At 44.8% G+C, this 23390-nt stretch overlaps 2 protein-coding genes across 3 annotated transcripts; one reads left to right on the top strand and one right to left on the bottom strand.

Annotated features, from left to right (window-relative positions):
* The first annotated feature begins 802 nt into the window (after window positions 1-802).
* On the top strand, window positions 803-17701 carry LOC128444624 (ELKS/Rab6-interacting/CAST family member 1). Of its 2 annotated transcripts, XM_053427190.1 has the most exons (21): window positions 803-976; window positions 2189-2949; window positions 3046-3234; window positions 5843-6134; window positions 7137-7264; window positions 7376-7450; window positions 7551-7706; window positions 7801-7968; window positions 8193-8360; window positions 8497-8634; window positions 8741-8881; window positions 9045-9185; window positions 9269-9462; window positions 10021-10032; window positions 10469-10604; window positions 10718-10849; window positions 11785-11945; window positions 12206-12353; window positions 12951-13046; window positions 14102-14287; window positions 14766-17701. In XM_053427190.1, the coding sequence occupies exons 2-21, from the start codon at window positions 2404-2406 to the stop codon at window positions 14901-14903; spliced, it is 3345 nt and encodes a 1114-aa protein (XP_053283165.1). In that variant the 5' UTR covers window positions 803-976; window positions 2189-2403; the 3' UTR covers window positions 14904-17701. The 2 variants fall into 2 exon arrangements, with proteins under 2 accessions (XP_053283165.1, XP_053283166.1); XM_053427191.1 differs by lacking the exon at window positions 10021-10032.
* Window positions 17702-19114: 1413 nt separating this feature from the next.
* LOC128444266 (F-box/LRR-repeat protein 14) lies at window positions 19115-21767 on the bottom strand. Its single transcript, XM_053426637.1, has one exon. The coding sequence runs from the start codon at window positions 21159-21161 to the stop codon at window positions 19950-19952; it is 1212 nt and encodes a 403-aa protein (XP_053282612.1). The 5' UTR covers window positions 21162-21767; the 3' UTR covers window positions 19115-19949.
* Window positions 21768-23390: the final 1623 nt, after the last annotated feature.

The following is a 23390-nucleotide window of genomic DNA, read 5'->3' as shown; positions in this document are numbered from 1 at the left end:
AAATCAATCTTGTACTATCACCATGTTTCTGTCCTTGTATTTCTCCTTGAACTACAATACTTACCTCTTAGTTTGCTTTCCAACTATTTTCTTTAATAACTTTTGTTATGCACCAAAGCAAATCCTTATACTTTAAAAACCTACTCAGCAATAAATCTGATTCTGATGCTGAAACATATTTTTATTTAAAATAATTTTTGAGGAATATATGATATTACCATACACAACTAATCACATATGTTTGAGCTGAAAGCCTTTTCTATAAAATATAGAAAATATAGATCAAAAGAATTTTTTTTGTGAATCTAGAGATATCCTAACCCACGACAAATAAACAAGCCTGGGACATTAAAATCTGTCGTAATGAAATCCTTAACAAATACTTCAACATATTGATATAAACAGGTATGGGCTATTTTGTCCTGTTTGGAGAACTCAAAGAAGAAACAAATATTAAAAACAAAATTAAATAAATAGTATTTTTCTCATTATGTGTTATTTGCGTCAACCATTTCGTGGGTTGTAATTTTCCTACGGGCAAGTCATGCCCCCTGGTGGTAGTGGGTGGTATTCCACGGCTGGGGACAAATGTATCCAGTATTTCAAAATAATTTACAGTTATTTTCAAGGGAGGAAATTAAAACCCGAATAAAAATATTATATATATATATATGTGTATTTGTGAGTAAATGCTCGCAGGCGCGGTCCCTTGGTCCCTCCACACCACACAGCCTCGTGACCGCGCGTTTAAAATTCACGCGTGGCGAGGAGGGCTGTCGTGAGCGCGCGCAGCAGGCTTGACGTCACCGAGGCGTCCTGGCTCTGCGCTGAGCCGCTGGAGAGAGAAGATGGTCAAATCTGATACACGTCCACGGCGCGATTAACGTAACATGACCGCTGCTGCAGCCGACCTCCACCCGCTTCACCGAGGATCCACCGCCGGCACCGGCCTGAGCTCCACCCGACACCAGGAGAGGTAGTTGTGCGTGGAGTGTTTTTTTCCCCCTCCAGTGGCGGTTGTGTTAGCGAGGAGAGGAGGAGGAGGGGAGAAACACACACAAACACACACACACACACACACACACACACACACACACAGGCATACACACACATCAAACTGGACGGGCTAGCCTCCATATGTCGCTAAAGCTCAAGCTAACCGTTATGTTGTGGCTTCGACCCGAAGCCGACTCCCGGTCTTGAAAACCGGGAGCTGAGTACGAAACGCCGCCGAGCAGAGGAGCAGGAAAATGGACCTGGTTGGATTCTGGGTGTCTCCAGAGCAGAGGCTGTCGAGAGGATTGAGCAACGCGCCTCAGATCGGCTTCAATGTGCCACAGCTTCACCCTGTATTTAATGCACAGGTTGTGTAGCTGTGAGTGTGTCTGCGTTCATTTCCACAAGCTGTGGTTTTAATGTTTTTTTCATGTCCCTCTTACAATGTCCACCGAGGTCGATCCCCTGTGTCTCCCTGGCTAGTTTTTAATCCACCGCGTCAGCAGGAAGAAAAATGACTCGGATGGAGGATTTAGTTCTCCAGAGAAAATGTGTTTGCATCCGCGTGAGGCTTAGACGACAGAGGTTTGAGGATAACGGGGGTTTAAAGGTGGGGATGTCTGCATTTTACCGTTAGCCGGTGTGTTAGCCGCTAGCAAGGCCACGCAGGGCTGCCCAGTTAAATGGCTATAGTGGGAAATGTTGTCGGACGCATACACGTCCGTAACACAAAAGCTACCTGAAGTGAACATGTAGGGCAACAGCCTCGACGCATCCATTGGGGGGGGGAGAGAAAGCCCTCAGACTCCACATCTGTGTCTCAAAGCACATCTGGTCCGGTCTGTGCTAACGGATCCCATCTGAGAATAATTATTGTTCTTAGACATGACTTATACACAGTTGCATAACCGTCTGTACAGCAGGAAGGAGCCCGGTCAGGACGATGAAAGAAAAGCACGGATCCTATTTGTGTTGTTTAAGGATGGATATTAAAAACTGGGACCAGAGACTGAAACGCAATATCGCTCATTTGCTGGTGGTGGAGAGAGAGAAAACGCCTCACATGACCCACAGTGAACTCCAGACTGCACGATGACACCGATATGTTTGAGAAAGGCTTTCAGGTTTGACATGGACTGCTTTGTTGTCGCTGTGAAATGTGATGGGGACAACTGTGTTGTTTTCTTTACAGATCAGTGTCTTATCCAGTTGCCCTGGACAGCTGCTATTGGAAGAGGGAAGTCAGTCTTATCATGAACCTCGTCGAGACCATCTCCAGTTGAAGCAGGGTCACCTCCACATCCTTGCACGTTTGTTCCCAGTCTCGACCACAGAATCCGTGAGATCGTAACAAACGCTTGTTGTCCCAGTTCAGCGTTTAGCTCCGTTCTCCCCGTTCCGCTGAAGATGTACAGCAGCGCCCGCTCTGTCGGCAGAGGGGAGGCCAACCATAGTGCAGGAAGAGATGCAGGCGGTACCGGTAATCAGGGGTCGAGCCGCTCTCCTCGCCTCCCCCGCTCCCCTCGGATGGGACACCGCCGCACCAACAGCACCGGAGGCAGCGGAGGGGGCCCTGGAGGGGCAGGAGGCAAGACGCTCTCCATGGAGAACATCCAGTCCCTCAACGCCGCGTACGCCACCTCGGGGCCGATGTACCTGAGTGACAATGAGGTCGGCATGACCGGGGAGCACATTCCAAAAAGTGGTGGGACAATGACGACCATGGGGAGACAGAGGGTCACGTATGGGTCAAGGGGCAACAGCTGTGGAGTAGTGGCGGCCAGCACTCCCAACATCTCCACCTCAGTGACTGGCAACTCTATGTTGCCTGTAAGCATGATGGCAGGGGATGCTCTAGCTTTTGGGGACCACCACATGGCCTCCACCGTGCCCCACTCTCTGAGGCAGGCCAGAGACAACACCATACTGGACCTGCAGGCACAACTGAAAGAGGTAATTCACTAAATTTCTCCATTAAGGACGTTTGAGCCGACACACACTTGTACCCTCAGTATTTACACGTGCTAACCCGTTGTCCCGCTCTCTCAGGTTCTGCGTGAGAACGAGATGCTGCGGCGGGACGTTGAGGTCAAGGAGAGCAAACTCAGTTCCTCTATGAATTCTATCAAGACCTTCTGGAGCCCAGAGCTGAAGAAGGAGCGAGCGCTCAGGAAAGACGAGGTTTCTAAGATCACCGTCTGGAAGGAACAGTACCGCGTGATTCAAGATGAAGCACAGGTGAGTGTTCGCCTTTTGTTTGTTTAATAGATTGCCTCAACTTGGAACAGAGTCATCAATCTGCTTGTTTCAAATTGATTTCACACAGTGTGTCAGCTTTAGTGCAAGTGTGTTGCTCTCCCTCTTTCTCCTCTCACTGCATAGGTTATAGGCCTTTTCTGAACCTCTAGCTAATCCTCTTATACGCAGCTATATGCTCACGCTTAATAGATGAAAGAGGCCATAAGTCTAATGGCTGCATTATCATCTCTATACGTTTCAGAAATTGCTGGATTTGGTGAACAGGATAAAAAAAATGTGGAGATTTAAAACTTAATTTAAAAGAAGGTAAATATGTAGTAGATTAAAGACTTTAAAAAATAAGAAAAAAATCAACTTAAGAATGTTGTCAGTTATAACACAGCACTTGCAAATAGCACTTTTGAGGTCATATTTTTGCCTTGTAAAGAATATTCAACCTAAACTACTCTTGTGGTTTATCATATACTTTTGGCACAGTTGTTTTTGTTACATAATAAAAGAAATGACAAACAATGAGGTAAATGCCTGTCAGACAAACTGGCTTGAGATGGAAGAAAAGCTCTGTGTGCGTGACTTGTTGACTGCTTTTATTGCTTTCATAAGATTATATGGTTTTCTAAAGCTCCTCTTTCATTCCATCTTTTTTTTAAAGATGTGTGAAAAATCCCATCCTTTCATTACCTGTCAAAAAGAAGTGGTAGTCTTGTGAACCTGTAGAGTTGAATACGTGTTGCCAATCATCTAACTGACCTTTTTATTTACTGATTTCAAATGCAAAAACACAGGCCTTTTGAACACTTTGTTTATTCTGTCATGTCATCTGTGTCAACTTTCTCTCATTCTTCTCATCCTTGGCTCTGGATCTAAAAGTGTTGAGACACATTCTAGCACCATCAGCCTGTGTCTCCTTACATACACATTTAGACCCTGTATGTGCACAATCAAAATAATCACAAGATCTATTTTTAAAGCCTATAGTATGTTGTGTGAGCCGTCCAAATTAAGTTTCAGTAATGAGGACAAATAGTCTTTGTGATTCCTAATGGGGGGGCCGACCTGTGTAATGTGCTGTTTTCACTCCTGCTGAGTCACAGAATCACACAGAGGACTAATTCCCAGTAATGTCCGACTACGCAGGGCAAATTAGTGGGTGCTGTAATTTAAAGATTTCTGCTTTCGTCTATCAAGTCTCCACCTCCCATGCTTGCACACATGCAGCGGAAAACATGCACATGCACGCGCGCACACACACACACATACACTGAAAGGCATCTGATTAATTATAGCCTCAGTTAAACTGCATGGCCTCATTGAACATCGGCCCAGCTGGCCCTGCCTACAGCTGCAGGTTCATGTTTATGTGTAGTTTTGTAGCATTTCTATGCTTTTTTTACTGATATTTGCACAGTTTTTCCAAATCTCTTCTACACAACATGTTTGTATGCCATTTGCTCTGATGGGGTAATAGTGTTTGATAGTGCTATCACCTTCCTTTTTCCATTAAAATAAGATAAAATGCTCACTTTATTGTCTTCGGTTGTCTTGCTAATAAATAATAATCACATTTATCATAGGATGTTGTGAAATGCAAATTATATTTATCGACCAAAAGACCATATTGGTGATTTCAGATATAAGATTATAATGGTACGATGAAGAGAATAAAGACTAAGGAAGCATGTGTCACCCACTGAGTATCTTAATTGGAACCTTCCTGTGGTGTGGATGGTTTTTATAGCAGGGGTTTGGTTTTGTGTGCGCTGTGTCACCGCGAGCTGTGACTTACTGTTTAGTTAGTGCATCACATATCGTATGCTTTGTGCTCTTTCAAACGCCCGACTGTTATCTCTCCTCAGGCAGAGAGAGCGAGAATATAGGAGGGGAAGGGAGAAGGTGTCTGTGAGTGTGTGTTGTCGTGCGTGTCTGTGCATGCCTCTTACCGTGTGTGTGTGTGTTTCTGATGGTGGATCGGTGCAGTCACAGCAGTGAGTCAGCCTTAGTCAGGGGATGGAGAGGTTGACGGAAAGGGAGGGTTAGAGGGAGGTGAGAGTGTTGGAGGGAAGAGACGGGGTGAGAGCAGGCAAGGTGGATGAATAGTGTGTGCTGGTAGAAGGAGCGAATGACAAAGGAAGGGGGGGGGGGGGGCGGAGGAGAGAAACGAAGACACTGACATCTCTCTTTGTTCTGTCATCTGAAAACGGTCACAGCTGGTTCAGACCAGAGTGTAACACGGCCTTGTGTTACTGTCTCGCGGCAGCACTGCCAAGAGTCCATGGCGTCAGATGCCACAAACAATGCAATACTATACTGGGCTGATAGTGTTTCACCACTTGTATTTGTCTGGGCATGAAAGGTAACACTGTCGCTGACTGTTGGGGGTGCATCCGTTAGGACACTACTAAATTTTCAGTCACGATTAGAGGCTGATTTTAAACTGGCTGTAACACAATATTATCTTCCATTCCATAAGTGGCATGTGCAGACCCTGTGCCATTTAAATCATTAATCATTTTGTAATAAAGGCTGGCGCACAAAATGTAAAACAGATGAATGATTACAAAGGCGCGTGTCTCTTATTTGTGTTTAGCATCTCCAGATGACTGTCCAGGCCCTCCAGGATGAGCTGAGGATCCAGAGGGACCTGAACCAGCTGTTTCAACAAGACCCCTCCAGCCACGGCCGGGACCTGGCCCTGACATCTGAACCCACAGAGGAGAACTACCGGCGGCTGCAGGCCGAGCACGAGCGGCAGGCCAAAGAGCTCTTCCTCCTGAGAAAGACCCTGGAGGAGATGGAGCTGAGGATTGACACACAGAAGCAAACCCTGGGAGCCCGAGACGAATCCATCAAGAAGCTTCTGGAGATGCTGCAGAGCAAAGGTAGTTTTGAACCTCAGGAGAGAAGCACAGCAGCAGGTTTACAAATAGATTCAGATTCTTCAAAAAAGTATAAAAATAAGAGTTTGTTGGTTTTTCTTCCACAAATATTTTTGGTTCTCAAAAGATTCAAGCTGCTGCTTCAAAATGTTGTTGCTGCTTCCTTTCCCCTCTAATCTCAATCCAAACAATTTCCCCCTTTGGCCAAATATGGCTTTCTTTTCTTTTCTCTTCTCTTCAAAATGACCACAACGCGTGCTTCACAAACCCAACCGTGGTTCTCAGGGTTAGAACATTTGAGGGCTGTCTCTCAGAGCAATTGCATGTTATGGTCTTAGGGGCACAAAATAGTCAAAATATCACAGTTGACAAAGTGGAATAAGCGGTACACTATAAAAAAGAAACCCAGAAAATATCTATAATATCCTGCAACCTGTGAAATTACAGTCTGTGTAAGAAAAATCACGTGACTTATGATGCTCAACTCAAAATGACTTAATTTTCAACTACCTAAATGCCTTTTAGCGACCTGTGATAGAAATCTGGAGATACAAGAGGCTGGAAACAACAAAGTTATCAACATGTATTGCATGTATGCAGAAAGGATCAACACACCAAGAGTCCTAAAGATCTCAGAGTGAAGATGAAGAGCAGTCAAAATCACACATCTTATATAGCAGGATTTAGTGCTGTCCCCTGAGCCAATCCAGACAGGTTCCATAGGTGGGGGAAGGAGAGAAATCTAAACACAACAGCTGATTCACATGTGTTCCCTAAGGGGATAAGAATACATCCACTCCTTCCTTTGATGGGTAATTAAGTCGCAAAAGGCTCTGGCAGTTCTCATGTCATGTCATAAACAGTTACAGCTCAGGTCATAAAGTCATTAGACAGGGATGCATAAGGTTACTCATCAACTACAAAATAGGTTTCAACCATTCTTAGTTAATTTTTCCAATGCAGACTTCATCGTGTTAACAAGGTTTGTCGTGTTTCCTGTGTCAGGTCAGTCTGCCAAGGCATCAGAGGAGGACCAGGAGCGGACCAGGAGACTGGCTGACGCTGAGATGCACCGGCATCACCTCGAGAGTTTACTGGACCAGAGAGAGAGAGAGGTGACAGTGCTGAGAGAGGTAAGGTCTAGTGCAAACACAGGAGATGTAACCGGTACATGAATCTGAAAGCTCACATCTGTACTGTAGTTTAAACGTACAAGCAACATACAACCTCATTTGACCCAACAGGAGCTGCACCGTCGGTATGAGGGAACTCCCGAGTCCACCAAAACCAAGGCTCTGCAGACTGTCATCGACATGAAGGTGGGGGATATTGACCAGAGGGACTGTGTGTAATGATGTGTGGTGTGGTGTGTCACAGAAGTGCATGCCATGTGTGTTGACTCCTCTTCATCCACCTCAGGATGCAAAAATCAATGCAATGGAGCGGAACCTGCGGGACATGGAGGAGGAGATGCTGATGCTGAAATCCAATGGACTTCTGAGCTGCGAGGAGCGTCAGGAGGAGATGAAGCAGATGGAAGTTTACCGCAGCCACACCAAGTTCATGAAAAACAAGGTCCGAGACAACAGGATATTTAGTTTGAACTGACTGCTGTGATTCCATCTCACCTCACATCTAAACCTAAACATGTCTTCTCTTTGTCCTTCAGATGGAGCAGGTGAAGCAGGACCTCTCCAGGAAGGACTCTGAGCTGCTTGGTTTGCAGACCAAGCTTGAGACGCTCACCAACCAGTTCTCAGATAGCAAGCAGCACATTGAAGTCCTCAAGGAGTCTCTCACTGCCAAGGAGCAGCGGGCTGCCATTTTACAGACAGAGGTACGGCAAATATACATGTCTTAATGCTTTGAGTGCCCAGAAGAATAGGTACATAGCAAGTGCTCTTTAAAGGTAGTACTTTGTACAGTAAGGGACGAGTTTGTGCCACTTATTACTGATGATACTTCAAACAAAAGCACAGAAGTAACAATGTGTTTATGCCTTTTTTATTTTGAACTTGAGATTTGGACACAGTTACAGTTTGTCTGCCGTTTCCTGTTCAGGTGGATGCCTTGCGTCTGCGCCTGGAAGAAAAAGAGACAACTCTGAATAAGAAGAGCAAGCAGATACAAGAAATGTCTGAAGAGAAGGGCACACTCAACGGAGAAATCCATGACCTCAAAGACATGCTGGAGGTTAAAGAGCGCAAAGTGAATGTGCTGCAGAAGAAGGTGATTTGGACTGAGAGCCATTTTAAAAGATCTTTTTGTTGAGTCTCGTGTGTGAAATGGCTACAAAGATGCATCCATCATGTCTCAGTATGTTTCCTGTCGGGATGTTTATTTTGACTGATGGTTTGTTCTGCAGATTGAGAACCTGCAGGAGCAGCTGAGGGACAAGGAGAAGCAGATGAGCAGCCTGAAGGAGAGAGTCAAGTCTTTGCAAGCAGACACTTCCAACACTGACACTGCTCTCACCACGCTGGAGGAGTCTCTCGCAGAAAAGGTGAATTGATGTCTGCACAAACCCCCGTGACTGGTGCCTTAGCAGATTAGACTTCTTTGCATGTGTAGCATTGCAATTGTGAACACAACGTGTGTTTGTTACCCAGGAACGCATCATTGAGCGTCTAAAGGAGCAGCGAGACAGAGACAATGGGGAGAAGACAGAGGAGATTGACTCTAACAAGAAGGAACTGAAAGAGTTGAAGGAGCGACTGAGTTTACTGCAGGGAGACCTGTCAGACAGAGAGGTGAGAAATGGATTCAAAAAAACAAACTCTCACTTAAACAAGAAAACAGTTGGATGATGAGTCATGGATGTCAGATACAATGTGTTTTCAGCCTCCTTAGACCAATGGATGAAAATCTGTGATACGTTATACTTACGCTGTTTTTGTATTTGTGTGTATGAAGACTTCACTGTTGGACCTGAAGGAGCATGCATCATCCCTGGCCTCCTCTGGGCTGAAGAAGGACTCAAAACTCAAGAGCCTTGAGATCACAATGGAGCAGAAGAGGGAGGAGTGCCTCAAACTGGAGAACCATCTCAAGAGAGTAAGATACATAGATCAATCCCCTCTGTCCACTAACCCTGAAAGAGACAACAGCTGATTTCCAGCATCTCCTCTTCTTGTCAGGCTAAAAACGCAGCCCTGGAGGCTCAGGCTAACACCGAGGTCGCTGAGCGCATTAAGAACCTGGAGCAGGAAGTGGCTCGCCACAAGGAGGATTCTGGGAAGGCACAGGCTGAGGTGGACCGCTTGCTGGAGATCCTCCGGGAAATGGAGAATGAGAAGAATGACAAAGATAAAAAGATCAATGAGCTGGAGAGGTGGGTGGAAACATGGATTTGAAGTAGACAGTGTCACGTTTGTTAGCACAGAAGTCATATTGTCTGTAACTTGTTGTGTCTGTGTTATAGACGTTTTTAATGATTGAGTCTTTTACGTGTAGTTTTAGTTTTGTTCAGCACCTGAGGTCCCTGACATGTGTTTTCCTCCCTGTTAGCGAGTACATGTGACCACTCTTCCTCTTAATTGCAGCAAATTTCCCTTCAGTGACTTCATGTGGTCCTGGAGACTGTTGCCCCTGGCACTGCTAATGGTGGATTTTATTGCCATTTGGTATTTTTGTAGTATCGTTTTAAAAGCTGAAGTGGCTACTGCCATATTTTGACAGTGGTAGTTACAGCTCCAGAAATCGACATAGACAAGCCCTCTTTCATGAAGTGTTGTCTTTGTGTGACCTTGTTACATCAGAGTCAAAGACCCTAAATGATCCTTTTTCTGATCTCTCCTCTCCTTTTCCCACCGTATTTGCTCTGAGTCTGAGTTTGTTTTTCTCTTAACTGCTTTCCTGTCTTTACACCGGAAATCTCTACCCCCACCAGTTTGGCCTCCAGGTTAGTATTTGTTTTTCTCATTCTCCCCCCTGACTTCTTTTGACTCTTTTCTTCTCACATTTCTCTCCATTTGCTCCTCCTCACCTCTCGCTTCTCCTCAGTCGGTGGTGCTGGCTTGTCCTGACATATTGAACTCTGTCTTTTTCATTACCCCTGCTCATGCTCACTTTTCCTTTCTCGCTTTCTTATTGCTCTGTCTCTCACCCGGAGTCAAATCTGTGATTGACTCCTTAAAGGATGTCGAAGATTTGGCCGAAGCAAGTCTGTATCGCTACGATTGTGACTGCCAAAGCTTTTCATAGTCACAGCTCTTTAAAACATGATTCATTTGCACCTTCCCCCCCCTCCACGTTATAAACTTGCATATATTTGTCATGGGGAGCCATAGACCGACATGTACATAACTCCTCCTGTTTATCCCATCATGCACCTACAGGCAGAAGCAGGACCAGACGAAGAAGGTGGCCTCTCTGAAGCACAAGGAGCAGGTGGAGAAAAGCAGGAACGCTCGACTCATGGATGAGGCTAGAAAAAGGGAGGACAACCTGTCTGAGAACTCCCAGCATGTGAAGGTAAAGCTTAATGCGTGGCTCGTTGGGACTGTACGTACCGTGCAGCAAGGTTTGCATTTTCTCTCACACTGATGAACCTTGATGTGACCTCTTTTCGCTCTCCCGCACCGAAGGACACTCTGCGTCAGAAGTCGGATCGTATAGAGGAGCTGGAGGAGGCCCTGAGAGAGAGCGTCCAGATTACTGCTGAGCGAGAGATGGTGCTTGCTCAGGAGGAGTCTGCCAGGTCACTGCAGGAGAGACAGGTACACGAATCCCCCCCACCCCAAACACACAGGATCAGGACAGAGCAATATTATTCAAGCCACAGGATCACGTCTTGCAGTACATGCATATCTAAACACATCTATATAGAGATAAAACAAACGCCTTCAGATATTGAGATTCTTTCCTCCATACCCTTTGCTGTCATGGTGGTGTTTCTCATCCCTTTCTTCACCTCCCTCCTCTCCTCTGGCCTCCCCTTCTTTCTCAGTTCTTTTATCTTTGCTTGTGGTTTTCTCTTGTTTTCTCTCTGCTACACACCGCCCCTCAGAAGCACTCACTCAAACCAATGCATGAGTCGAACCTCGCCCACATTAAGTGGTCCAAGGTATGAGCCCAGTATATGTGACCTCTTATCAGTGAGCAACACTGCTTTACATGGGGTGGATACAGCAGCAGTAACACCGCTACAATTCATGCAGTCCCATACAACAGCCCTGCCATGAACATGTTTGTGAAGTTTGGTCGTTTTTTAGAGTTTGATTGTTGTTGGACTGCATGTCTTTACAAAGTGTTGCTGATGTTTCCAGCTCATGTAAAAAAAAAAAAAGCCATTTTGTTTACCCATTGTTTGCTTATAAAAAACATGCTTAATTTGTTCAAACGTTAAATATCCATTTAAATTAGACGATTTGGAATGTTTGAAGTATTCACACTGCAGATTAAATTGTGTACATGTTTTAAGTAAATGGCAGGTAAATAAATGAAGTGCTGTAGTACCTGTGTTATAGTTGATCTCCAGACTTTCTCTTTAAGCCCTCAAATTCCGCCCTGCATCTTATTAGAGCAGTTTATCTGGAAAATCCTTTAAAAAGTCTTCAGGTAAAAAGCCCTGTGCTTTCACTGAAGGATTTAGATAATCTGTTCTTACTCTTTTCATGATTGAATTTTTGTGTGTGTGTGTGTGTGTACCTAGATGGAGGAGCTGCTGGGGGCCATGGAGAAGGTGAAACAGGAGCTGGAGTCCATGAGAGCCAAACTGTCCTCCACCCAGCAGTCTCTCTGTGAGAAAGAGTCACACCTCACAACCCTGCGAGCTGAGCGCCGGAAACACCTGGAGGAGGTGCTCGAGATGAAGTAAGACACACACACACACACACACACACACACACACACACACACACACACACACACACACACACACACACACACACACACACACACACACACAGGAGTAGACTGGAATATTATTGATTGCTACAGTCATCTTGTATAATGTCATCCGATTCTGGCCTTCTCCAGCTGGCACGATGATTGTGTGCAATGAATTATAAATGATAATTGGGCTATTTACTTGTGTGGTTAAATGCCACATTGTTTCCTCATCCACCCAACAGGCAGGAGGCACTGTTGGCTGCTATCAGCGAAAAGGACGCTAACATCGCTCTGCTGGAGTTGTCCTCATCTAAGAAGAAGAAGACTCAGGACGAGGTGGCCCTGCTGAAGCGGGAGAAGGACAGACTGGTGCAACAGCTCAAACAGCAGGTCAATATGGAGGAGGGGATACATGACTAAGACATGAAGGCAGTTCAAGCCTAATATGATCGAACACATTTATGCCCTTTCTTACATGTCTCACGTGTGATATGTTCATGAGTTCAGGACAGGGTGCAGGGATTTAGTGTCCTGCTAGAGGAAGTATAAGAGGGAACTGACTCTCGCTGCCAGTGTGACTTTACTAACAATAGTTTGTGTAACCACCTGGCCCCCTGCAAAATCGCATGTCAAATACCAGTTAAATATGTCTTTGGCATAAATCACCAAGGATTATCGGTACCAATGGGAACTTTTTCTACAGAAATTCCCTAGATGTCTCCTTTACGTTTTTCCCCTAATATCTGTCGAAAGTTATCATTTTATATTCCCAAGTTATGCAGATTACATGAGCGCAGAGTGTGGACAGGAGGCGCAGTTTGTTTCCATATCTTAATCTTGAGCATAGATAAACCTTATGAAGTAAATAAAAGACAACTACAACTAGGCTTTAAATGCCCCCACCCCATCCTCTTTCTCCCCTCTCGTCTTCATGTCAGAAGAAGTCTATTCTATATTTTTAATCCTCACTGTTTTTTTAATTAACAGACTCAGAACCGGATGAAGCTGATGGCAGACAACTATGAAGATGACCATCTGAAGACGGTCCCCGACCACACAAACCACAAGCCCTCTCCAGATCAGGTAACTTACCGAACCACCAGTTAGCCGGATCATGTCCGAAATTCATCAACAAATACTTCTCTCTTTTTTTTACATTTCTGCCGCTGACTGTTGATTAACATGTGTGTTGTCAAGCCGGTTGAACTGAAATCTGCCTTATGAAGAGAACTACTGTTATGAAATGAAATGTTTCCTTTGTCCTTTTTTTACATTTGAGGTTTTTAAACACACTAACCAAATGTTCTTTTCTAACGCTGCAATTGGCTTACGCTCTGGCTAACAGGATGATGAGGAGGGTATTTGGGCGTAGCCGACCTTTTGCCCTCCCCCTCTATCTCTCTCTCTCTCTCAGCATTTTTGTTCAGAAAGGGTGAGCTTGTGTGAAAAGCCAAACCTGTCACACCCTCCATCGTTGTATCTGTTGCGGCATGTCCACATGTCTTCCATTCATTTGTCCTTCCTAATTAATGTTGGTGATCGCTGTCGTCATTGCTCTGTGATTTCTCACCACTCACCCCTGTGACTCCACACTGTCTGTTTGTTGCTCGTGGGATCAGTGCTGTGGGTTTTTTGCATGCACGGGCTAAGAGGATGAGATGAGTTTGATCCTGGCTCGCTTGTCTCAAACGAAAGCATCTTAGCTTTGCATGTAACTGCTCTGACACTAATGAATAGTGATGAATTTTGACTCACACAAACAGGTGTTGTGTTGGATAATGGGTTTAATCTCGACATAATCAATGAGGGAGAAGGTCCCTTTTTTGTAAGACCCCCTCTTGAGCCGTACATATATAAATAACAAGCACACATTTGTTAATGTACCCAGGGAGGTTGATTGTTGTTGGTGGTGATGAGTTCGTGAGCATGCATGTGGATGACGATGTTCTGTTTTTGTCCCATGAAAAACCTTTCTTTTGTCAACTTGTGTCTTGTGCTTGGTTCTGTCATCGTGTGTTCAACCAGTGAAATGAGAGCAAAACGTCTCCTTTTGTTTGTCTGATGAAAAAATATTTTTTACTACTCTACTGATCTTTATCTGTCGTGCCTCTTCACCTCCTTCCCCACCCCCCCTGCAGATGATACCCCCTCTTCTAGCCCTGTCCCAGAACCGCAGTAAGCTCAAGCTCTACATCGCCCACCTGACAGACCTCTGCCACGACCGGGACCCCAGCATCCTCAGCCAGCTCACGCCACCCTCTCACTACCACCACGGTGACCCCGAAGACTGGGAGGAGGAGCTCCAGAAGATGAGTGTCCAACAGGTAGTGGAGAAACTCTCGCTCTCGCTCTATTGCCGATTTCTCTTTTTGCTGCTGTAGGTAAAGACCCGCTGCAGAATTCAGTCCACAGAACCTTGAAGCTCTGCTACCACCACTACACCAAAAACCTTCCAACTGTTTATTAATAGTTCAGTGAAGCTGGACTCATTAAGGGAGAACCTCGAACTGGAGAATGTCATGTTCAAAGATGATAAGGCCCAGCCGCTGCTGCTACAGAGCGCCTGTTTATTATTATTGAATGTATCTGATGTCCAAATTCAAAACTGCACTTCCTTTGACCCCCAACGATAAACACATAAGTGTGTGAAGCCAATAAGAGGAATGGATCTCAAGATACGCATTCCACATACAGACAGACAGATTTGTGGAATTAGTATTTAGATGAATGCAGAACTTGCTGATTGGTTGTGTCTAGATGTACTGATTCTCATTGGACTAACTCTTGCTCTCTTTTGTCCAGTTGGAGCACGAGCTGGAAGTGTGTGAGAAGGAGAGCGGGGACCTGCAGGAGTACGCCAACTCTGTCCTCCAGCAGATCGCGGACTACTGCCCTGACATCCTGGAGCAGGTTGTCAATGCTCTGGAGGAGTCGTGCTGACAACTCGGACCTCGGACCCAACCCGGCTGACTCGTGGTCTTTGTAAAGCCTGTAGCCGAGCCCAGGTGCCCCTACCTCCACACAATGAGGCTCCTGGTAGAAAGAAAGGAAGAGGTGGGGGGCATTATCACAAACCCACTGAGCTCTAACCCTTTGTTCCCTTTGTCCACCCTGGAACAAACTCCCATGACCCCTGAGTGCTTCCCTGTCTCATGTGTCTGTACTGCCAGGCCTGCAAAAATCAAATTAGGGACATTCACAGTCTTATCAAATGGTGGATAAATGTGCCACTTTGAGCAAATATCATGTCACCCACTCGTATTACCAGTTGCAATCTGAGGTCTGATCAATTAATGATGACCATGGCAGATGGTGGGCTCACAGTGGGACAGTTAACCTAGACAGCCGAACAGATGTCAGACGTGCAACAGCGTCATTCCAGAAGTTAAGCACATCCCGTTTTACCACTTGTGAATACGCCATGTTTGATTTTTGCCAGTAGGATACTTGCAAAAATATCATTGCACACCTGTGAGTCTTGGACAGGTGCGTTGGGAGAGAAAGGATTTCAGATGAAAGGAGCAAACTTTCCGCACAAAGTCTTGGAGCACACTGCCGACCTTCCTCTCCCCCGACAGCGCCATTCACTGCAGGAACCGCCAGATCAAGCACAGTTACCTCACCCTCTTCTGTCTCAGTCTTTTACCCCTTGGATTCCTTTCACAAACCCTTTTAAAGTTTAAAAGGGGATGGAATTTATTCCTCACATGGGGCAGGGAAGCACATGGTGTCCTGGGAGATCTGGGGAGCTGCTACATCTAGAGGGGATCAGAGAGGAGCCGAGCTCAGTGTGGAAATCACGGAGCCATGTAGAGGCTTGTTTGTATTTCGGTCTGTGTTCCCCGAGTATCAGGTTGGAACCCAGTCACTAGTTTAAGAAACAGCTGCTGGAGGCTGATCATCACTTTTTTTTAACCAAATAAACGCAGCTGTTGTCCAAATGTTTCTTCAGCTCAGAGCTGTGGATCTGTCCATGCAGTCAGGACGAGGTCGCAGGTACATTTGACGGTCGACGGTGGCCTGACCTCTGACACACATCACAGATCAGAACCTAGTTACACTTCAGTTTTCAATGGACGAGAGAGAGAGAGAGAGGGGGGGGGGGGGGAATTAGCTTTTAATGTCGGTGATGTATAATTTTTTTTTGATGGGTTTTGCACACAGCGTCCAGTTTGTTATGAGGTATGCAATGTTTCGTTTGAGAACGTTTTAGTGGCCTTGGAGCATGCACAGAGATCAGTACTGGACCTACCGCAGGGAGATTTGTTCCTCTGTAATATTGGTGCTAAGGCATGATGTATGGATTTTCTTTGTTTTCATCTGATCCACTGATCAGTCTCATCCAAAGTTCCCATAGTTTTTACTTAAAGCCCACCTGATCTTCAGTTTCCCCAAAAGGAAACGAGTGATGCCCCTTTTGTTCTTGTGTTTGTCTGGTCACTTCAAAATGCAAGTGACGCCTCCTTTTTATTATCCGTGTTTTGAATTCTTCAGGGCTGAGGTTTTTAATTACTAAGTGCATCTACATTTACAAGAAATGAAAGTCACTTTTCAGCAGATTTTGACTTTTTAGATCAGTTTGTAAATAACGTGAGATTTAACACGTACAGTGACTGAATAAAGGTAATTAAGTGGAAGGTGTTGTGTATTCTTAAAAAGATAATAATAATCAGAAGTTACAAGCAGTGCAGTTTGTCTTTTGTGTCTAATTTTTGTCAACAGGACAAAATGTGTGTGCGTGTGTGTGTGACAGTACTGCCATAACTTGCGGAAAGTCATGTTCTATAGAGATATATAAAAAAAGAATACATATATATAAAAAATGTTTACTGTCTGGATATGCATTGAATGTTTGCACAGAATCTTGAGGAGCGAGCTGCTCTGAACAGAGCGACAGTCGAGTGCGTGTTGTCCTCAGCGGAAACTTGAGGGAAGAAGTGTCCAAAAAAAATTGTGTCAAAATAATGTGTGAACTACAAACGTTTTTCAAACCGTGACTGTGTGATGGGAGAGTACGTTTCTTGCATTTATTTCTAGTTATCTTTTTTTTTTTTTAAATATATATAGATTCCCACCTCATGAGATGTAAATGTATTATCCTGAGATTTACAGTGTTGTCTTTCGTTTTCTCCAACGAGTCTCCAACCATCTTCTGGTGTTACATAATCGGAACATAATGTAACAGAACACACGGTAAAACACTGCGTCAGTATACGTCTAAAAAATAATAGGTTTTCTAACAAACTCCCTTTTATGTGGGTGATAAACTGATAAATTTGGGTGTCTGGATTTTCAACTACCATTGAAAACAAAGCCCATCTCTTGTTTTGGAGGCCGTTGGTTGGATGCTTGTTTTTGTACTTCTCGTCTGTAAAAGTTTGAGTGAGGGTTTATTTCTTTCCGCTCCTAACCAACCCTCGTACCGACCACCGCTGGGCTCGGAGAAAGAATGGCGGCGTTTGTTTCAACTGTTTCCGTTTCCTCACTATGGCCTGTGTGTCACTGCCCTTGCCTTAATGTCTTGTCACTTCTTTTTACTCCTTATTGAGGAACACAGAGCCGATTAAGGGGCTTCAGTCAAACTCATGGTATCTGTTTTCATTGGCGTTTGGATAAGAAATGTACTGCCTTCTGTCTGTTTGTGGTAAGAATCAAACTGTTAAAAGAAAGCAAAACAGACATGTGTGTGAGTTACTTGGATTTTGTATGTATGTAAATAAATAAATTATAAGCCTTGGTCTCGTCTGTTTGTTTTTTGACCAAAATAGAAATAATGCCGCTTCTTATACTTTAAATTTCACCCAATGAGTTTGTTTCATCTGCCTATTCAAACACTCTTTAAAGGCAAATTCTCATGACAATTGCTGCTATTAAGGATTTGATTCAAAGGCAATAAAATGCATCTAAAATAGTATTGGGTGTCAAAGTCTTATATCTCATGTTTATCCTGAAAAAATATTCATGTTCTTCCATATATAACATTAGTTATTGGGGAGATGAATCTCTGACCTGATTCAATCAAATTGCATTTGTATAGCCCATATTCACAAATCACAAATTGTACCAAAGGGTTTTAACAAGGTGTGACAACCTCGTTCCTAACCTTCAACAAGAGTAAGGAAAAAAAAATAAAATAAGACAATTTATCAGGGGGAAAAGAAGGTAGAAACCTGAGGGAGCCACATGTGAAGGATCCCTCTCCCAGGACGGGTCAGAAGTGCAATAGATGCCACATTAAATGGCCACAGACTTTCACCCCTGCAATATTAATCTATTAAACTCCTTAAGAAATGTCTGATTTGTTTTGGTTACCCAGTCACAAGCATCCATCGTGACCCAAACAAGTGTCAGTTAATACACGAGTATCAAATACTTGCGTTCATTTGTGTTCAGTGTAGAATCTACACCGTATATCATAATGCTACATGAATATAAAATAAATTTGGTACAAATGTAGTTACTGCTACTAAATGGACCCTTTGGTCAAAACGTGTCCTCACTTCTCAAAATGTGAACGCTCGACATCAGGATGAAGAACGCGTGGGTTGTTTCTTTAAGAAAACAATGCATTGTTGACATCAGAAAGGTGAGTGTACCGGGGCCTAAGTGTCTGTGACTGACCATAAAGCATTCATCAGTATTATAGACAGGCCCCTTGAGTCCTCATAGACCTACTGAGAACATGCATTGTAATGTGAGAGCTGAGGTCTTTCTCTGGTAAAGCTATGAAAGATACAAATTTAGCCAAATGGGGCTTTGAATTGTTGCTGAAACACACTTTGTATTATTTTAATAAAAGGGATAAGGGATTTAATAAATACTGTGTGACGTTACAACTTGTTAAAAATACTGATTCAAACATTAACCATAGATGCGATGTCAGTTTGTTAAATGAGTATGAGGTGTGACCCCCCCTCAGCTGTAGAGGCTCGTCAAATACCAGGTATTAATAATTTGTATCTCTCCTGTGAAATAATTAATAACCTTCCTCTCATTTACATGATTCACTCGGGTTATATTTAGTGGTGGCTTTCTCTGAGCTACTAAACATAAGAAATCAAAAGACCCTGTTCTGACAACATTATCATCATTAATGAAATAGTGTGTGTGTGGGGGGGGGGGGGAGAAACAATTTCAAATAACCGACAGGATTGAAACATATTTGCCATCTTTATTCATAAATATCACTACTGTATGAATATAAAACAATCTTAAATTACTGCTTTTTTTAAACAAATACTCTGACACTATCGTTGGAAGCTCCTCAGGAGAAAACCCACTGGTGATCAGTTTAAGGTATTGCATAAAGCCTTGGCAGCATGTTAATTACTATGCGTTATTGGAGTCGTGTTGATGAACCTTAGACAGAGAAGCATAGCGGAACATCTGATACATACTTGTTTCCTCAGGAATACGAAACATAGCCAACTATACATACGTAAACAATGACAAACAGGAGTGATCCACCCACTTCAATTTGAAGTACAATTTTGTCAACAACAGTCGTTCATTACAAAAAAAATACTGGTTACAAGTAAAAAAAAAATACGTCAGATCAAAAAAAAATCTATCAAAACTTCAAATCCAAGGTTCTCCAGCCTTTCTGTTAAGAGTTTAACATCTACCTAATATTCTGCAATGACACTTTTCTGAAATATCAAAATCTCCACTGGTGGGTGAGTCACAAAAATAAGCGATGTACTCTGGTGTTCAGCAATCGTAGGCACTCCTGTGTTAGATGGGTGAGGTAGCTAGATAGTAAGAACTGAACACCGGCTGAGATTAAACGATGCACCTCCAGAGAGAGAGAGAGAGAGAATAAAACTGAGAAAGTCAGAGTAAAGGTGGATATTGCAGCAGAGGTGAACAATATTCCAGTGATCAATGAGTCCCTCTCCTTGTTTTTAGTCACAGTTTAGAAATCAAAATTAAGAAACTGAGCGCTATGCACAATGAAAACACATGATTACTAAATTAGATTACTTTTCACCTCACTCTCTCACTCTCGGTCATCTGCCACAGTCCAAGGTTTAACACTTTAAGGCACGGGAGCTGCGTTATCCTCTCCAGACCCCTCTTGGTGATCTTAGTACAACCGTACAGATCAATTCCTGTCAACTGGGTCAGGTGGTCGGCTATCAACTCCAACCCTTTGTCTGTGATTCTCACACACTGTCCAATGTTGAGAGTTTTGAGTTCGTGCATCTGCCGCACCATCCTGTTGATGCCATCATCACTGATGTGGCAGGAGCAAAGAGAGAGGGACTTGAGCTGGTACAAGCCCTGGGCGATGTATGCCAGGCTCTGGTCCCCGATCTTATCACAGAAAGAAACATCGAGTCCAGACAGCCGGAGTGAGCCCATGGCCAGATGCATGATCCCCGTGTCGCTGATGTTATCGCAGGAGCGCAGGTTCAGGCTGCACAGGTGGGTCATGTGTGACAGGTGGATCATCCCAGCGTCTGATATTCCTCCACAGAAGCTGAGGTTGAGCACTTTGAGTTTGTTCAGGCCCTTTGAGACGTGTTTGAGGGACAGATCAGTCAGCTTCTGGCAGTCCTGCAAGGTTAACTTCTCCAGAGACAGGCAGCCCTCTGCAGCACTGCGGGTCATGCCGGACAGGTGCCCGATGCCCACATCGGACACATGCCTGCAGCTGCGCAGGTTGAGACTCTTGAGCCGGTGCAAACCCCAGGCGATGAGCAACAGGCCGGTGTTTGTGATGTTGCTGCAGCCGCCGAGTTCAAGCACCTCCAGGTTTTTGAGGTACTGGGCAATCCTGCCCAGGCTGGAGTCTGTGATCTGTTTGCAGAGGCTGAGGTTCAACACCCGCAGAGACGGGATGTCCTGCACAAAGGCATGTCCGAGTCCGTTGTCTGTGAGGTTGAAGCAGCCACATAGGTTAAGGCTTTCGATGTGCGGCATCCCCTGAATCACGTAGCTCAGGCTTCTCCTCAGGCTGAGGATCTGGACCTTCTTGATCCCCCTGGTCTGCAGGCTGGGGAACAGAGACGGGTTCGCCCGCCGCAGATGGAGCTTGGCTTCCACCCCCCTCCACACCGACTTGTGGTAGGACGCGTCCCTCCAGGCCGCGCACACTTGGGCTACTCTCCCTTTGTCTTTTACGTCCAGATAACTGAAAATAATGGCCAGGATCTCTGGGAAAAGGCACGAGATATGCGTCTCCATTTCAAACATGGGTGCAGGCTGGCTGCTTCCAGCAACAGAGGCGGCCTGTGGGCGACAATAGAGCCGTGGTTAGCTCGCTGAAACTCCGCGGTGGAAGTTGCTGGCTGGCCGGCTCGGCGGCGTTAGCAACCGCCAGCTAGCTAGTATGCTAACAGCCACTTAGCTTTAGGTACAGCGCCACCAAAATCCACCCATCTCCGAGGAGTGAGCCTCCCCGTCGAACCTGAATCAGATGTAGTGCAAAGTGTCTCCTGCCGGCGCGGGTCCGAGGTGGACGGCGTGGTTCGCCGAGGCAGGAAAGTCCGAAAAGGGGCAGCGTATTTACCTAGCGAGCGAGGCTAATATTATTAGCTTAGCGTTAGCATTAGCTGTCTAAACTTGTGAGCGTCAAAGACGAACAACCTCCGGCTCCGAGGCGGCTCCAAACAACTTGCTCTTCACTCTGGCTCCTCGCAGAGCGGATCCAGAAATGTTCCTGCTGGTATAAACTTCCAGAGACGGAGCTGGTGTCTGGTACAAAGACGGCTCCCAGGCTCCTTCAGGTCCTGAAGCATTTCCAGCAGCGGCGGAGCATCCCGGTCTCCCACTAATGAGAAGCCGACTGTGGGCGCTCAAAGCCGGTTCACCCGCGGACCAGCGGCGCCTGCTGGAGGTAAGTGGAACAGATGGATGGATGCTCCCAAAGCACCTCCACCCACAGCAGTTATGTAATTTTCTGTGTTGACAATATTCACACAAAATATGGTTTGATTAAAATAAGTGATGACCACATAAATTTGATGTTAAAACTGATAAAAAATTTCCATTGATATAATATAGTTAGGTAGCCTAAATTTCCCCCGGGGAGCAATAAAGTATCTATCTATCTATCTTTCTTTTTTCTATCTAATTTAGTTTCCATTCACTGTATATATTTTAACGCTACGCACATTTTTCTTGTTTTTGCACTGTATATAATAGTTTTTATTCCATTCATGGTCTTCTATATTTTTAAAATTCCTTACACCTAAGTATTATAATACTTACACCCAAGTATTGCATGTTACCTATTATTCCTCACTAATGCCTTTTTTCATTCTCGCTGCTGTAATAGTGCAAATTTCCCCATTGTTGGACTAATAAAGAATTATCTTATCTTATCTCATCTCATCTCATCATATCTTATTTTATCTTACATGAGACAAGATGGAGCATATTCTTGTGCATTTGAAAGTCTCCAGCACCAGTTAAGATGCCGACCACCAGTTAACGGATGTTGGCGACCACCAGTGGTTGTTACGGACATATGTTCAGTTGTGTACCTCAGCGTCAACAAGAGTTTTCTCCTTTTCATCACAAGGCCAACCACAGGCTGATCAGACCTGGGTGTATGTCTCGAACATCTTATGGCCCAGTTTCTTTTATGGTCGGGCGCAGGGCTTGTCCGGGGATTCTCAGATCTCTGATCCATCCGATGGTGGATGTTGCAATAAACTCCATGCAACCAACCTCCACCGGGCGAACTATACCTCTCCAGGCGCATATGTAGAATGACGCTGCGTGATGCAAAAGATCAGCAGCATAAATATTTTTGTGTAGTAACGTCTCCAGAGAAAACTGTCTTAGCTGTGTTTTTTCCCTGTGGAGAAGATTGAGAGCAGGAGTAATGTAATTATATTTTCACAGACTACAGACAACCGGAGAGGCTGCCTCCTCCTCCTCCTCCTCCTCCTCCTTCTCCTCCTCCTCCTGATCAGATGGAAACAGACTCTGAATGAAAATACTAGATCCACTCACACATGCATCATCAGCCCAGAGAGAGAGAGAGAGAGAGAGAGAGAGAGAGAGAGAGGCCTCCATTCAGAGGAGCACAGTGAAAACTCTCTCCCTCATGTGTACTACTTGGTGTAAATGTCTTTGACCTGGCAGGAGGCCCAGAGTGACTGCAGCGAGGCGTTCACTGACCCGGTCACCTCCGGCCGCTCTGAAGAGTCACACTGAGTTCTTTACACTGACAGGAGAGGCACAGTGGCTCCGGGTCACGGATGCTCACACAAAGCAACGGGCTGGTTACACATTAACAGCCATCAGAAACCTACACACAGTAAGAGCTACACAACTGTGCACAATAAAATGCCAGAGACATTTTCTGTGCACGAACAGGAAAACACACATGTAAACATTTAGCTGCTTCAGTTTCAGGGTCTTTTTGTGCTTGCTGCCGTACACACCAGCGTTAATGTTGTTAATATCACACAT

The sequence above is a fragment of the Pleuronectes platessa genome, chromosome 7 (assembly GCF_947347685.1).
Source record: "Pleuronectes platessa chromosome 7, fPlePla1.1, whole genome shotgun sequence".
NCBI lineage: Eukaryota > Metazoa > Chordata > Actinopteri > Pleuronectiformes > Pleuronectidae > Pleuronectes > Pleuronectes platessa.
Note: the sequence above shows the minus strand (reverse complement) of the source record. Positions and strands in the feature narration are given on the sequence as shown.

Excerpts from the sequence above, each read along its gene's own strand:
- LOC128444624 (XM_053427190.1), top strand. The coding sequence starts at position 2,404 with ATGTACAGCAGCGCCCGCTCTGTCGGCAGAGGGGAGGCCAACCATAGT. Across the intron at positions 3,235-5,842 it reads TGATTCAAGATGAAGCACAG|CATCTCCAGATGACTGTCCA; the intron begins GTGAGTGTTCGC and ends ATTTGTGTTTAG. Across the intron at positions 10,850-11,784 it reads GGTCACTGCAGGAGAGACAG|ATGGAGGAGCTGCTGGGGGC; the intron begins GTACACGAATCC and ends GTGTGTACCTAG.
- LOC128444266 (XM_053426637.1), bottom strand. The coding sequence starts at position 21,161 with ATGTTTGAAATGGAGACGCATATCTCGTGCCTTTTCCCAGAGATCCTG.